Source organism: Drosophila grimshawi, unplaced genomic scaffold, assembly GCF_018153295.1.
Source record: "Drosophila grimshawi isolate 15287-2541.00 unplaced genomic scaffold, ASM1815329v1 contig_80, whole genome shotgun sequence".
NCBI lineage: Eukaryota > Metazoa > Arthropoda > Insecta > Diptera > Drosophilidae > Drosophila > Drosophila grimshawi.
Window position 1 is genome coordinate 796157 of NW_025063639.1, and position 14887 is coordinate 811043.

Sequence of the window (14887 nt, forward strand, 5' to 3'; positions counted from 1 at the left end):
GCGTCGTTTGTAGATAAAAATAAAGCCAAACTGATTTAATTGACAATTGCAGAATTAACGAAATCTATACAGCATATATACACGTAACTTAAAACAAAACAAGCAAACAATCAATAAAAATCTAGTTTACAATATTGTGGGCAACACAATAAAAAAAACACGACCGAACAACACGAGAGCTTAAAGCTTAATGTCTGCTGCTGCTGCTGCTGCTGCTGCTGCTGCTGCTGCTGCTGCTGCTGCTGCTGCTGCTGCTGCTGCTGCTGCTGCTGCTGCTGCTGCTGCTGCTGCTGCTGCTGCTGCTGCTGCTGCTGCTGCTGCTGCTGCTGCTGCTGCTGCTGCTGCTGCTACTACTACTACTACTACTACTACTACTACTACTACTACTACTACTACTACTACTACTACTACTACTACTACTACTAATCAATCATACACACGAATAAACATATGTGCGTATGTGTGTGTGTATTGATATGGAACATTTAATTTAAGTCCAATAAGCAACGTAAATAAAGAAGAAGCAGAAGCACGGAAAAATCGGTTAAATTTATATATTTATTTAGCATGACATATAAAGCCTTCAACCGGAATCAAAGCAACTTAACTAAATAAACATGTAGCTTGCATGTGTGTGTGTGTGATTATATATCTGACTTCCCCACTTAAAAATTGTGATTCACTGATTAGTTAGCTTTTGATACTGCAGCTGTAAAAATATAAATTTTTGAATTTATTTTATATATATATTGCACAAAGTAACCGGTATTTTTATATATATGTGTATGGAATATTTTTATAATTAATAAAAAAATATAAATATGCATATATGCATAACGTGGACCCGAGCGAAGCCGGCTATTTACTACATCAGGTGTTTGCCTTGCCAAATCGATACACACATACAGAAATTTATGTATAACGCATAACCGTAAATAACCGTTTAGCGCGGCTCGCAGCAGGCGGTGAAAGGAGATGGCGCTATGTTTGTTGCGTCCTTCGCAACCAATGCGTGATCAACCTTAGCGGGCTGATCGACCATGTTTGATGCAGCTAGATACTTATACTCACACTTTTACGTATACTTATATTTATACATACATGTATATTACTTAGCATTCAACTAGCAGTCCTCTATGGACAGTGATAAAACGGACTCTTCCGATGAGTTTTACGATGCCTGCTCGGAGCAGTTGGAGACGAGTCCTTTGGAAATGGACTTGAGTACTTCGCTGGAGGAGGCGCAACTTGCCATCAATTATTTCTTTGACAACAAGTTCGAGGAGGCTCGCAACCTGTTACGACCGTTTGCCAATTCGAGCCTCTATCACTCGATGGGAACCGCTGTCTTCGCATTCCTCGAAGCGGTTCTCACCTTTGAACACATCGACGAGGCCTCCGCGCACCTGAAGAAATGCATCGAACTCTGTCAGCGGTTCAGAAAAAAGAGCACATTAACGGAATACATTGGCAGCACTTTCAAAAAGGTATTTATATTTTAATATTTGCTAGAAATTGTTGACGTTCTAATAATAATAATAATAATAATAGATAACAATTTAAAGTTACAAATTAAATGATATTAAAAGTAAATAATTAAATTTTAATAACAATAATAAATATAAATTAAAATATATGAAATGGTATAAAATTTATAAATAAACAATGAGAAAAAGAATAGAATAACAATAATAAATGATATGTTATAAAATGAATAAGTTAATAATAAATGAACAATAGATAAATGCTAATATAATAATAATAAAAACAATAGAATATTAATAATAAATGTATCGATACTTGCAGAAAAACTTCAATCTACTCACCGATCTGGAATGCCATGCAGAACTCTGTTTGGCGGAGGCACTTTTGCTGAGCGCCTTGTTGACCTTCATCGAGGACGAGAATCTCAGCGGGCTGATCCGAGGCAGCCTCCAAGTGCGGCAGTGCTTCAATTGTTACAGGTAGCGAGAGAGACTAGGAAACTTGGTTGGTCCAGCTTAATATTATTAGTGTCTATTACAGACTCTGCGCCCAGATAATGAAGCATCGCAAATGGGAGGCGAGTTCCGCCGGGCTGAGGAACCATTTTAATAGCGGAGTCCACATGGGCATTGGAACTTTTAACCTGATGATATCCATGTTGCCCGTGCGCATCACTAAACTGCTGCAGTTCATTGGTTTCTCCTCGAATAGGGTGAGTAATTACTTTGTAATTAAATTGTAATCAATGCTCGAATTAGGTTTCGAATTACATATGAATTAACTAGCAATGTAACTAGTAAATGCGTGGTAGTTACTAAATAATTAAATGGTAATTAATCATCGAATTGGCTGAATAATTACATTGTGATTACTGAGTATTCAAATAGTATAAACTCACGAAAATAATCTCACCCAACACCACCGCAGCTTAATGGCCTTAATGATTTGCGTGCTGGTCACCAGGAGAACGGTCTACGTCAGATACTGTGCGTATTATCCCTGCTCGGCTATCATCTGATGGTCGTGCCTATGCTTTGCAATCGTCAATCGCCAAGTGATCTCAAGCAGTGCGATGAGATGTTAAGTGCACAGCTTACCAAATATCCGAATGGTGTCTGGATGCTCTTCTTCAAGGGACGCATTGAGCTGTGCAAGGGCAATCTGCGAGCAGCGGAGTCGTGGTACATCAGATCATGGAAATCTCAGGATGCCTGGCCACAATTCCATTACCTCAGCTACTGGGAACTGCTCTGGCTTAGCTGCATGCAACGGAACTGGGCCAATGCTCAGTTCTATGCCACCCAGTTGCTGGAGCAGAGCAACTGGTCAAGGGCCATCTACGCCTATCAATTGGCCGTCATCAAGCTAATGATGGGAACAGAGGAGCACCTGCGCAGCATAGATGCCCTGATGTTGGAGGTGCCAGCAAGCAGGCAACGCATCGCTGGCAAATCGCTGCCCATGGAGAAGTTTATGGCGAAGCGAGCCGAGCGCTATCAGAGCCAAAATCGGAGACTCGTCCTGCCCCTAATCGAACTGCTATATTTGTGGAACATGTTCAAGTTCCTCGACAAGGATTATCATCTGGCTGATGGCATCCTCCAAATTATTGATAAGGAATTGATCGATTTAACTCGATTTAGCCACGAATCAGTTCATAATCCTTACCATGCCGATAATCGGGCTTTGTGTTTGCTGCTGCGTGGGGCTTGCTATGTTCAAATGGGCAAATCCAGCATGGCTTTGCAGTGAGTATATATACATATATATACTTATACATTCACATATTTACAGTTGTGGCAAAAATAATAGCAACAGCACAGCTTTAGTTTTGCATTTTATTTTAATGTTAATTTTAAATATTTAGTTGAAAATTATAGCAATTTTAATTTGTATATTTTAATATTTATTTAAAGTTAATACTGCTCTAGCAATTCTTTTCAAATTATATGAATAATATCTCCGACATTTCTTCGTAAACCAAAAAAAAATCAAAACAAACCTGCCTTTTTCATTTAAATTACATTTAATTTCTGTTGCTATTATTTTGCCCACCACTATATATACCCTGTAATTAATATAGCACTTCTTTCAGGGACTTCCGTGAGTGCATTGCCCAAGTGGACATTGTAGAGGATCAGTTTATTATACCCTATGCCTGTGTGGAAGCTGCCCTTTGCCACGCCTCCGATAATCCAAGTTTGGCCATAGCCATGCTGCAGGACACCAAGTAAGTCAATCAATCAGTCAATCCCTCAATCAATCACATTACTTTTTTTCTTTCTGCCCTTTTTAGAAAAAAGTATTCGAAATATGCTTTGGAATCTCGTCTTCATTTTCGAATACATGCGGCTTTAATGGGTCTTAATGGCAATTTTGGTTAACAAACAGTTGTCGACAAATTCAATCGATTGTCTGTTTTATTTCTTTTGTTTATTTTTTGGTTGTGGTTTCCAAGCAATCGCACTTATCGATAACAATAAAATTAAGCAAGTTTCGTATTTATTTTTTTTTAAATTTAGTAATTTAGTCATTTTATTATAAGAGTAATTGTGTTTCATATACATGCGCAGTTATACAATTAATATGTATACATAATTCTCTTCATCTTTTTATTTTGTTTTATAATGATAAGGGGAATTCCTTTTTGCTTTTTATTATTTTCATAATTATCGTATATGGTAAAAAGGTTTTGTGTTTATATTTATATATATATATATATATATATATATATATATATATAAATATGTGTGTAGTGCGCATATTTGAATCAATAATATATTATAATTTAATTTAATTTGCTTATGTTTTTTTCAGCTTTTTCCATTTTCTGCATTAGTAGAAATGTTTCGTAAATCGATGATACCTAAATCATTCTTAAAAGCCCTATATAATTGTTAAATCTATGAATATATATATTTATATATACGTTTGTAATCGATTTAATTTTACATTAAAAATGCAAAAAGCCTTATCTAATCAGTACTATTTACGCATTAAGAATTTTAACATTATGTGATTTTTGTATACACTATTTTTTTCAAAAGCAATTGTTTTTTTTTAAATTTAATTCTATACATTTTATTCATTTTTTAAAGCTGCATTTCTTTTCGTGCAGTGTATTCGTGTTTGAGTTATTTTACAGTTATATATTTTTTATAGCAATTTGTTTTTTTTTTGTTCTTGATTTAAAGTTGAAATGGACGCTTTGAAGCCAGACGGTTTTCAACTTTTTTTTTTTTTTTTTTTGAGTTTAAGACTTAAATATTTATTTTTAAACATTTAACGTTTTTATTCGTTCTTTTTTTAGTTATTAAATTCTAAAAATTGTGGGGCGCAAAATGGCAACTAAGCTTTTAACAGATTAAAAGGTGAAATTGTGAAGAAAAATTTTAAGAAAAGATTAACAAAAACTGTACAAAAAATAAAATAATAGTTTTTTCGCTTTTGAAATAATTTTAAAATGCATATGCAAATGTGGCATTATTATTATTAATTTCTTTTTCTTTGCTGTATCTAAACTTTTTTAATATATATATATTTATGTGTGTGTGTATATGCATATGTATTATATATAAAAAGAAATAAACCTTGTGTATGTGTTTACAGAGAATACTGCTTACAATTAACAGTTACTCGTAATTTATGCATGTTAAGTAACAGCTACACATACATAAATGTTTATGTCCCCTTCGCTGTGTGTGCGAGAAAGCTGCCAAAAACTGTTATAAGCTAAAGTTCTGCATATCTCTGTGTGTGTGTAATTTAAACTAAGTAATAATATATATGTATGTGTGTCTTTGTACTCAATTTGCGCCATTTTGCAAACCTTATTACAATATATACAAATATATAGATATATAATTATATATATATGTTAATAATAAATATTCGAGTTTGGAATACTACAATTTTCTGCTGCTTCTTTTTTTACATAGTGTATGTGTGTGTGAATGTGTATATGAATTTTGTTTATATATATATATATGTATATCACAAGTTTGAAGAGAGTAGAAAGTGGCGAATTAACTACAAAGAATTGTATGTGTGTGTGTGTGTATGTGTGTGGCAACAGCTTGCGACGGCAAATTTGAAATATATATATATTTGTAGCTGGCTTAGCAATCGATGCCGTTAATATTATTGCTGCAAATTTGCGTTAAGGCATTACGACTTTGTTGCTGCTGCTGCTTCTTATTATGAATATCAGCAATGGCGGCGACTGCTCCTTTTGCGCATAAGCTTGCTCCCTTTGCATTCGCTGCTGCCTTTGCGTTTGAGCTTGCTCCTTTTGCGCATGAGCTTAGTGCTCCTTTTGCGTTGGATGCTTCTTGTGCGTTAGAGCTTGCCGCTCCAGCTGCTGGAACCGTTGTTGCCGTTAATCGCTGCTGGAGGGTGCTTGCTGCTGTCTGCTCCGTTTGCTGTTGAAACTTGGCCAATTTCTGCTTATTTTGCATATGACAAACATTATTTGTTAAACTACAATTGTTATCGAAATGCTCCGAACTATTAATTAAATTTGTGCACTCCACATTGCAGCCGCCAATCATTAAATCGTCGTCTTCCTCTTCTTCATCTTCTGCTTCTCCATCTTCTTCTGCTCCATCTTCCTCCTCCTCCTCCTCCTCCTCTTCTTCATCCGCTTCGGAATTGCGTTGATTATTGTATTGTTGTTGTTGTTTTTGCTGCTGTAATTGTTGCTGTTTGTTAACCAACACTGTTTGATCTCTTTCAGTGTTGTTCAGCTCGTAATCAGCGCGATTTATGAAATTTGCCGGATTTTGTTGTCTCCGTTGTTGATAATAATGCGTTCTTTCCGCATGCGCCAAAGTTTGAGCACCATTTAAACGCTGTCCTCGATTGGCCGCAATTGGAGCCGCAGTTGCAGCCATAATCTGAGCTGTTGTAGAACCGTTGACTATGTTGCTCAACGTGCCACTTTTCCGTACGCCACCATTATTATAATGATTACCTCCCCTTTCGTAGGAATTATAGCCCGGATAACGCAAGCCCGCCGTAGAAGTTGAGCCGCAAGAATTCGTCGTTGAATTCGAGCTGCGACGTTCTGGGTCCAGTTCCGGCTTGCGGCACTTTTGCAACTTGTGTACAGTTCCGGCCACGACTCCGGCATTTTCTACGGCTCGCTCCTCTTTGAATACGGGTCGCTCAAAATTGTTGAATTCATAACAGGAATTTGGTTCGTGCAACGGTTCCGAGTAGCAACTATCGCTTTGCAGTAGCAACATTTGTTGCTGTGACGAACCGGAATTCGAACCGGAACCCGAACCGGACCCGGAATTCGAGGCGGAAGCCGATGCGGACGCGGAACCGGAACTGGCGAGCTTTTGTAGTGTCGTTACTGTTGTTGTTGTGGCACGCAAATCAAAATTCGGATTCTCATAGTGATCAACGGTGCCGTCCGTCAAATAATCACTGCCCAAATACGCCGTAGTCGCTGGCCGCAGCTGATGATGATGATGATTATAGCGTGCGCTGTTATACTCCTGATTGTGGCTGTGATTTCGCATGGAGCCCGTGTCGTACGGCCGCTGATACATAGGCTCTGGCTGCATCTGATAATCCGTAATGATTCCGCCCGGAATGGGATTTGTTGCACCGGCTGCTCCACCGACTGTTGTTGCTCCGGCTGGTGTAAGCGAATTTAATGCATAGCTATCATCGTAGATCAATTTACCCGTACGCATTGTATACGTGTGCAAATTTGTGTTCGCATTGCATACGGCTGGATAATCCGTGTCAAATTGCTCCTGACTCGAACTCGACGTGCAGGGCAGAAAAAAATTGGCCACATTCGAATGCTGAGAATGTTGTGGATGCTGTGATGGATGCTGTTGCTGATTATGCTTCTCTCGTTCCGACAGACCCAAATTATTTGTGGCACGCGCATCGCCGTTTAAGGCAATCCCGCCCGGATTATTGCCCGGATTGTTGCCAACGCTAGTTTTGAGACCCGTAACCCAAGAAATTAGCGTAATAATTGCAATTTCGATGAGACGCAAGGAGAATTGATAGCCCCATTGGAGCCAATCCAAGTCGGAGGCTTGATTTAGGATCAAAGGACGCGTTGTTGAAATGCAAATAGCGCCAAATATTTGCAGGGTTGCCAACAGCACAAAAAGTAAAGCGCTGGCAATCGTTATGTGAATGGCATAGGAAAGATTTTGATAACCATGAATATAATTCTGAGATTTACTCTTCAGAATGCGCTTGAGTATACGATAAAGATATAGATAAAGCAGGCCCAGGCTGAGGCAGATAAATATGTAGATAATCTGACAGATGAGGGAGAGTACACGGGGGGGAGGTGCCGGATTAGCGGCGGGCAATTGTTGCTGTTGCAGCTGTTGCTGCTGCTGCAGTTGCAAGTGCAAATGTTGCTGTTGCAGCTGCAATTGTTGCTGGCGACGTAGAAATTGCTGTTGCTGCTGCTGCTGAAAGTACATGTGATGATTGTGCAACGTATACGACTCGACATAGTGCAACGTGATGCACAAAACCAAATGGACGCCGCAGCCAACGACAACTGTCAAGGGACGCACCAGCGCCGAATATCGATTATTTTTATGATTCAGCGATTTTAGAAACAAAAACAATATTAAAACAGCAAAAGCAACCGTCAGCAAAGTCGCCGGCAAATTGAGTAAAAGTTCCCCGGCGAAAATAGGGAATGTGCTGTGAATATTATATGCATCGACGCACAAATAAATAATGCGCATCACACAGATCGCAATTAGAATCAGATGGATATATACGAAATAAGATTGCGCAAATAGATGCGTCAATTTGTTGAACGTGACCAATTTGTAGAGTGAATAAACGGCCAGGATGGTAAAAAGGACAACGGACAGATAAATGTGTATATTCCAAGCCCAAGTCCAGGTGGCATGTGAGACATTTAAAATGTTGCCACCAGTTCTTTCCACATTTGGTGGCAAGTTGGGCTTAACACTTGATGTGAAACTTGTGGCAGCTGCCTCACCAATTGCTGCTGCTGCTGCCGCCGGAGTCGTTGTTGTTGATGATGTTGATGTTGTGGTTGTCGTTGAGGATAGATTATTATTTGTGGCAGCCTCCAACTGTTGCCGGCTCTTATTAATATTTGGACTGGAAGATTCCGCACTATTATTATTATTATTGTTATTGTTGCCACTGCCAGTGTTGCCAGCTGCATTATTATTGCCACTGTCATTCGCTTGTGTTGCCACTGCCACAATTGGCGCTGCCGGCGCCTGTGCATAATTATTGGGCTTTTGCGTCACTTGCCTCAACAATACGGCGGGTATATCGCCCTTTTTGCCATTAGAACCCAAAATACGGCGTATATTTGGCAACACTTCCTGTCGCTTGTTTGCCTCCTTGTTGCTCGCCTCCATCGACAACTTTTGCTCATTGTTATTATTATTATTACTAGTATCTCTTTCGCTGGCCTCCATTGTGGTGGCCTCATTGCGCGAAGGCGTATTTAGCGCTTTTTTACGTTCCACGGGCTTTTTGGCCTCCAAATAGGTCTCATTTAAGCCAGCATTGGTATTAATTCCTGACTCCGCCGTATTTCCTATGGAAGCCGCCAAGTCCGGCGGTCTAAACGGAATCCTTTCGTGCCCGGGCATTAGACTTGGCGGCGGTATCGGTCTACGATTACTAAATGCCACAGTATTCGATATAATGCCCTCATTATTCGTGCCACGCAATGTGGGCTTATCCGCGAATGGATTTTGATATTCCGGCGGCAAGGGTGGCGTAAAAAAAGATCTCGATGGCGGCGAATAGGAGGGTATATCACCCGGATACATGGGAATCGTTGGCTGTCCATTGGATTTCTTCAACAAGTTGGGTACTATTCAAAAGAAGATATATTTAAAAAGTGAATTAGTTGTTATCGATAATAGTTACTTGAGGGCATTGGCGTTGAATTATATTGCAGCATTGTGTGCCGTTGACGTTCCCTGTCCCTTTCTCGCTCGCGCTCTCGGTCGCGTTCGTGACTGCTGCTGCTGTGATGACGATTTGGATTCGGATACGTTGGATTATTGTTGCTCTTGAGTATGTCGGCGTTGGGAGCTGAGGTGGGCAACGCATGATCTCGCTCCAAGTCCAGCTCGTAGGTGCGATGGCGCCCAGCGTTGTGTTGCGGCTGATGCGCCGATTGGTATCTAAATATATTATATATGTATATCAATTTGGGGGTTCTACCTGTGAAATTTTTGCTTTTTGTGTTATCGATAGGTGTCGGTAATCGGAAAGTGTGGGATTTCTTTAGTTTATAGATAAAGAATAAGTGCAGGTATATAAATTTAATTGGGAGGCTCTAGCTTTAAAATGGTGGCATTTAGTATTATCGATAAATTTCAAAAATCGTACAACAGAGATAATTGTGACAGTTTACAGCTCGATAGTAAGTCTAGGTATTTAATATATCAATTGAAATTCTATATATTTCAAATTGTGGATTTTCGTGTTATCGAAATGTATCGAAAGTCGCAAATCTATATTAGTATACCTATTCTTAGCTATATTTTAAATAGGTGCTGTCCAAAGTTGCGCTTCTGCTTACCTGAGTGTGGTTAAGAGTGGCGTTGCTACCGTAGTCAGACCGAGAATATAACTGTTATCGGGTATGCTCCGTTTGGTCGTTGAAGTGGTGCCATAGGCAACCTTGATGAGGACAGCAGCCACACTGCGCTCCAAATTGTCTAGTTTATCCAGATAACCGCTGCTTGCCGAGCTGCCACAGATGATGATGATGAGGAGGAGGAGCTGCTGCCAATCAAACCTGTTGTCGCATTTGCTGCCTTGATAATTGCCCCATTTCGATAACCCGTATTGTTTAGGGCACTACCCGGAGCATCTACTACTACTCCAACTCCATCCTGCTCCTGCATGAGTATCGCTTGCGTTGAGCAATTGAGGCACAACAATAATGTGAAGAGTACTCCAAGCAACATATTATAATTTGCACGATTTCTCTGCTGGTAGTGCCAATTTCTAAAGAGCATTTTATCTCGATTGGTTTCGTATTTATAGCATTGTTTTAATACTGTTTGAACTGTTGATTTTGTTGTAGGTTTCTTTAGAGCATTTACTCCTCGATCCGGGTCGAGATCGTGATCGGGATTGAAATTGCTGCTGCTTCGAATACATTTTAAAATACTGTCTGCAAAAAAATAAAACTGTATTAACCGATTTTGGTCTATAGAAATGGAAGTTACATTATTATATTTTATCAATTTATTTATTACATATTTTGTCTATTTTATATATTTTGTATATTAATTGATTTACCGTGTATATTTTGTTTAATCAGTCTACTTTATTTTGTATATTTTATATATTTGATATATTTTGTCTATTTTATGTATATCTCTAATGCTTTTGTTTTCAGTTTCTTATAACTATACTACATTTTCACTGTTTATATTATTAAAACCTTTCACTTACCTTGCTTTTTAAAAGTTGTTATTTCTGGTTCGGCATTGCGAAATTTAACTTTAATGCGGCGATTTATTGTAGACATAATGTTTACTTATTATTAGTGTATTTTTATTAATCCGATTGTTTAGTTAGTTATATATGACAAACTGACAGCTAACAATCCAATATTATTTGGACGTCATTGAAGGCGTTATTATTACCTGTTAAAAAAAGAAAGAAAAAACATTATAGAGAAAGTAATTTTAAGTGAAAAAGCAAAAAACATGAAAAATTTAATATATTTGCCTTGTAGATATTTAAATTTAACTTAATAAAAACAAATAAACTAACAATATAATAAATTAATGTAAATAGTGTAAATATTATTGCTTATGTGTAAAAAAAATATTTATTGATACTACTTAATTTTGATCAATTGATCGGCTGTCAAATTTTGAATTTTAATATTATTCTTATTTTTATATATTTAAATTTTATATTTTAAATTTAAACTTTCTGTTTTGTTGTTGTAATTTTTGATGGTATATAATAAATAAAAGCAAGTGTTGGATAATAGTGTAATTATTATTATGAGCATTTGTGTAATGTAAATATTTATCGATAATATTTGAGTTTTCAGCACTTGATCTATTGGCGGCTGGAAATTTTTTTGTTTTATGGCTTCTTGTTCTTCTGTTGGCACTCTGCTGCTGCAAGCAATAACGAATATCGAATATCGCACATCAAATATTTGTCATTGGCGAGTGCATTTCAAGTTGCGCAATATGCGACCTATACAATACTCCTTTATATGTATATATATATATATTAGATATTTAAAAACAAATGTGTATAATTGATTATATATGTATATGTGTAAATTGAGCATAAATCACACACACATACATGTACACGTAGAAAGCTCCATAAACAATTGCAGTACATGCACACACATACATACCATACGCCTACACTTGTAATATTTACTTCACATCCCTATTCGTTAAATATTCTTGCATTGCTTGCAAATGCAAATATTATTAATTATTTATTTATTTTTACACACAAATTTTTCGGGAATTTGGTGCATATACATGTATATATTTTTTTTATATACACACGCATACGTACATATGTATACCTACGTCAAACAAGTTTCTACACATACATACATCACACACACACACATATGCATGTATGCAGCAGCAGCAGCATTTTTTGGGGCTGGTTTGCATTTGATGTACATATGTTTATATGTATTTAACTGCTTGCATACGTCTCAATTACGTTTATATGCACACACACACTTTTAAACTTTATAAATATTACATTTTATTGCATTAATTACACAAAGAAAACGCGTTTTTTTTTATTTTTTGTATTATGTGTTTCTCAAAATTTTTCTCTTTTACACAAAATGGCGTAGCCATCAGAGATGAACGAAAACATCGACAGATCGACGTATCGATTTTTTTCTGCTCTTGCGGCTTGCTGCTCTTTTTTTCTCGCTGTGCGTTCGATATATCGATAGATGGGTATAAATGAACTAGTGACTGCTGTGACGATAGATTTGTAAGCGTACTCAGTAAGTGATTAATCGCTGCATTTACTTCAATTTATTAAGAATGCATATAAACTGATTATAATTATATATTAAACGTTAGTTTTGTGCAATTACTATGCAAGTTATTAGGCTTCAACTTTTTTATTTATATATTTATTATAAATATTAATATGTATTTTACTGAGTAAATTGTAATCGACTATTTTTAATAATTTAAATCTGTATTTTACACCCACTTGCAAGCAAGTTAATAATTATCGCCGTTAATATCGATAGTCGCAGGCATCGATACCAAATGCACAGCCATAAAGAGAACTATAAAGAGAATACACAAAGAAAAAAAGAATCAAAAGTATTTTTATGCTCGCATTGGTCAAACAATAAAAAGCAATTAAATAAGCATATTATTACTGAAAAATGGATACATTTGATGTATCAGACAGAAGCAGGTAAATAAACACCGGAGGCATAATGGATATTTAGCATAAATGTGGTGTGGGTGTTTGTGTGTGTGTGCAGATTATTATTCAAGTGCATTTGGAATACACACACACATACAAAACCAGGCAGTTGACTTGTTGAAAGCATAATACAAATCTATATATGCGTATGTATTTAATTTGCAGTTGGTACTTTGGCTCCATGTCCCGACAAGATGCAACGGAGATCTTAATGAATGAAAGAGAACGTGGTGTTTTTTTAGTGCGCGATAGCAACTCAATCGAAGGCGACTACGTGCTCTGCGTGAGGTAAAAACATACATAAATCAAAAACAATACACATATAAATTTAATATTCATATTTGTTTATTTTTAATTTGCAGAGAGGACACCAAAGTGAGCAATTATATTATTAACAAGGTGCAGCAGCAGGAACAAATTGTTTATCGCATCGGGGATCAATCATTTGAGAATTTACCTAAATTGTTAACATTTTACACACTCCACTATTTGGATACGACGCCATTAAAGCGTCCAGCTCAGAAGAAAGTCGAAAAAGTCATTGGCAAATTTGATTTTTTGGGCAGCGTATGTTCAAATGAATATTTAATTTAATTGTTTTTTATTAATAGCTGTCTTTTTATTTAGGATCAGGATGATTTGCCTTTTCAGCGAGGAGAAATTTTAACCGTTATACGCAAGGATGAGGATCAGTGGTGGACAGCACGCAATTCCACCGGTTTGATTGGTCAGATTCCAGTGCCGTATGTGCAGCGTGTAAGTAGTGGTGAACAATGATCGAACGAATAAACCAAATGAACAAACAACGCAAGTGAACGAACGAACAAAGTCAACGAGCAGTCTAGCTGGTCACGAAAGTTTGATGAATGAGCAGACCAACTGGTCATGCAAGTTTGACGAACACAAGCCAAACTGATCATGAAAGTTTGACGATTTCGTGCCGCCTCTTTTCATCCCTTTTTGGTTTTACAGTATGATGACTCGTTGGATGAAGATGGCATTGAACAGACGTCGGCGGCTGGTTTAAATATCAGCGCTTGCATTGCACGTTCCAACATTTCCAGTGGTAGCAATGCGGAACCAGCTTTCGTAACAACAACCAGCCAATTTAGCAGCCTCAAGAGGACCGATTTAAATGTGCGCAAGGTTTAAAATAATATGACATTAATATTTACATATAATTTTCTACTTTTATATTTATATTTACCAACGGTGTTTTTTCTCTTCCTTTCCAGCGCAAGCTTCCAGCGCGTGCTCGTGTCAAACAATCGCGTGTGCCGAATGCATACGACAAGACTGCATTGAAACTAGAGGTGGGCGACATTATCAAGGTGACGAAAACGAATATCAATGGTCAATGGGAGGGGGAGCTGAATGGAAGGAAAGGCCATTTTCCATTTACGCATGTGGAATTTGTTGACGATTGTGATTTAGGCAATAATTGTTTAAGCAATGATTGGACGGAATCACAATAATTATTCATTTCATTTCTTCTTTGACAATTCTAATTTATGTATTTTTAATTTTAAGTGTGTCAAGCGAGAGGATGTATTAAAAATGTATCGATTAAGCGTGGTGTTTACCAATTGTTAAAATATATATATTAAAAACACATATTGATCAATCATATTGAATTCATTCTTGTTTTAATTACATTTCTAATTAAGATTAAGAGCGCTTTTGTGGTCATTTTATTAACGCTAGATAGGAGAGTGCGGCACAGGGTGCATTGGGTGTTTTGGCTTTAAAGTGTGGCTGTATGCGTGCAAATTAAAGGATGCATGCTTAAATCATTATTTATAAATAACAAAGTTATAAAATGGGAAAGAAGTTTTAACAATAATATATTAAAAAGTTAATTTATTTCATTGCAATTATTTTTATATATTATTTATTTAATGTTAGCTAAAGCCCGTCGACAAAAAATATATTAAATTAAATAAAG

At 37.0% G+C, this 14887-nt stretch overlaps 4 protein-coding genes across 4 annotated transcripts; 2 read left to right on the forward strand and 2 right to left on the reverse strand.

Moving 5' to 3' along the window:
- The first annotated feature begins 18 nt into the window (after positions 1–18).
- LOC6570261 (tetratricopeptide repeat protein 39B) lies at positions 19–4080 on the forward strand. The gene is made up of 7 exons (XM_001996502.3): positions 19–83; positions 1117–1487; positions 1807–1964; positions 2026–2197; positions 2413–3233; positions 3581–3715; positions 3782–4080. The coding sequence occupies exons 2-7, from the start codon at positions 1137–1139 to the stop codon at positions 3867–3869; spliced, it is 1725 nt and encodes a 574-aa protein (XP_001996538.2). The 5' UTR covers positions 19–83; positions 1117–1136; the 3' UTR covers positions 3870–4080.
- A 1301-nt stretch (positions 4081–5381) lies between these two features.
- Positions 5382–10341, reverse strand: LOC6570260. The gene is made up of 3 exons (XM_032742012.2): positions 10061–10341; positions 9400–9659; positions 5382–9343 (listed from the first exon to the last, which is right to left on the reverse strand). The coding sequence occupies exons 2-3, from the start codon at positions 9431–9433 to the stop codon at positions 5604–5606; spliced, it is 3774 nt and encodes a 1257-aa protein (XP_032597903.1). The 5' UTR covers positions 9434–9659; positions 10061–10341; the 3' UTR covers positions 5382–5603.
- On the reverse strand, positions 10200–12100 carry LOC122322805. The gene is made up of 3 exons (XM_043215877.1): positions 12086–12100; positions 10945–11138; positions 10200–10660 (listed from the first exon to the last, which is right to left on the reverse strand). Exons 2-3 carry the CDS (start codon positions 11018–11020, stop codon positions 10200–10202), a joined length of 537 nt encoding a protein of 178 aa, XP_043071812.1. The 5' UTR covers positions 11021–11138; positions 12086–12100.
- Positions 12101–12785: 685 nt separating this feature from the next.
- LOC6570259 (adapter molecule Crk) lies at positions 12786–14576 on the forward strand. Its single transcript, XM_032741960.1, has 6 exons — positions 12786–12930; positions 13108–13230; positions 13305–13509; positions 13570–13698; positions 13915–14079; positions 14178–14576. The coding sequence occupies exons 1-6, from the start codon at positions 12899–12901 to the stop codon at positions 14415–14417; spliced, it is 894 nt and encodes a 297-aa protein (XP_032597851.1). The 5' UTR covers positions 12786–12898; the 3' UTR covers positions 14418–14576.
- The last annotated feature ends 311 nt before the right edge of the window (positions 14577–14887 follow it).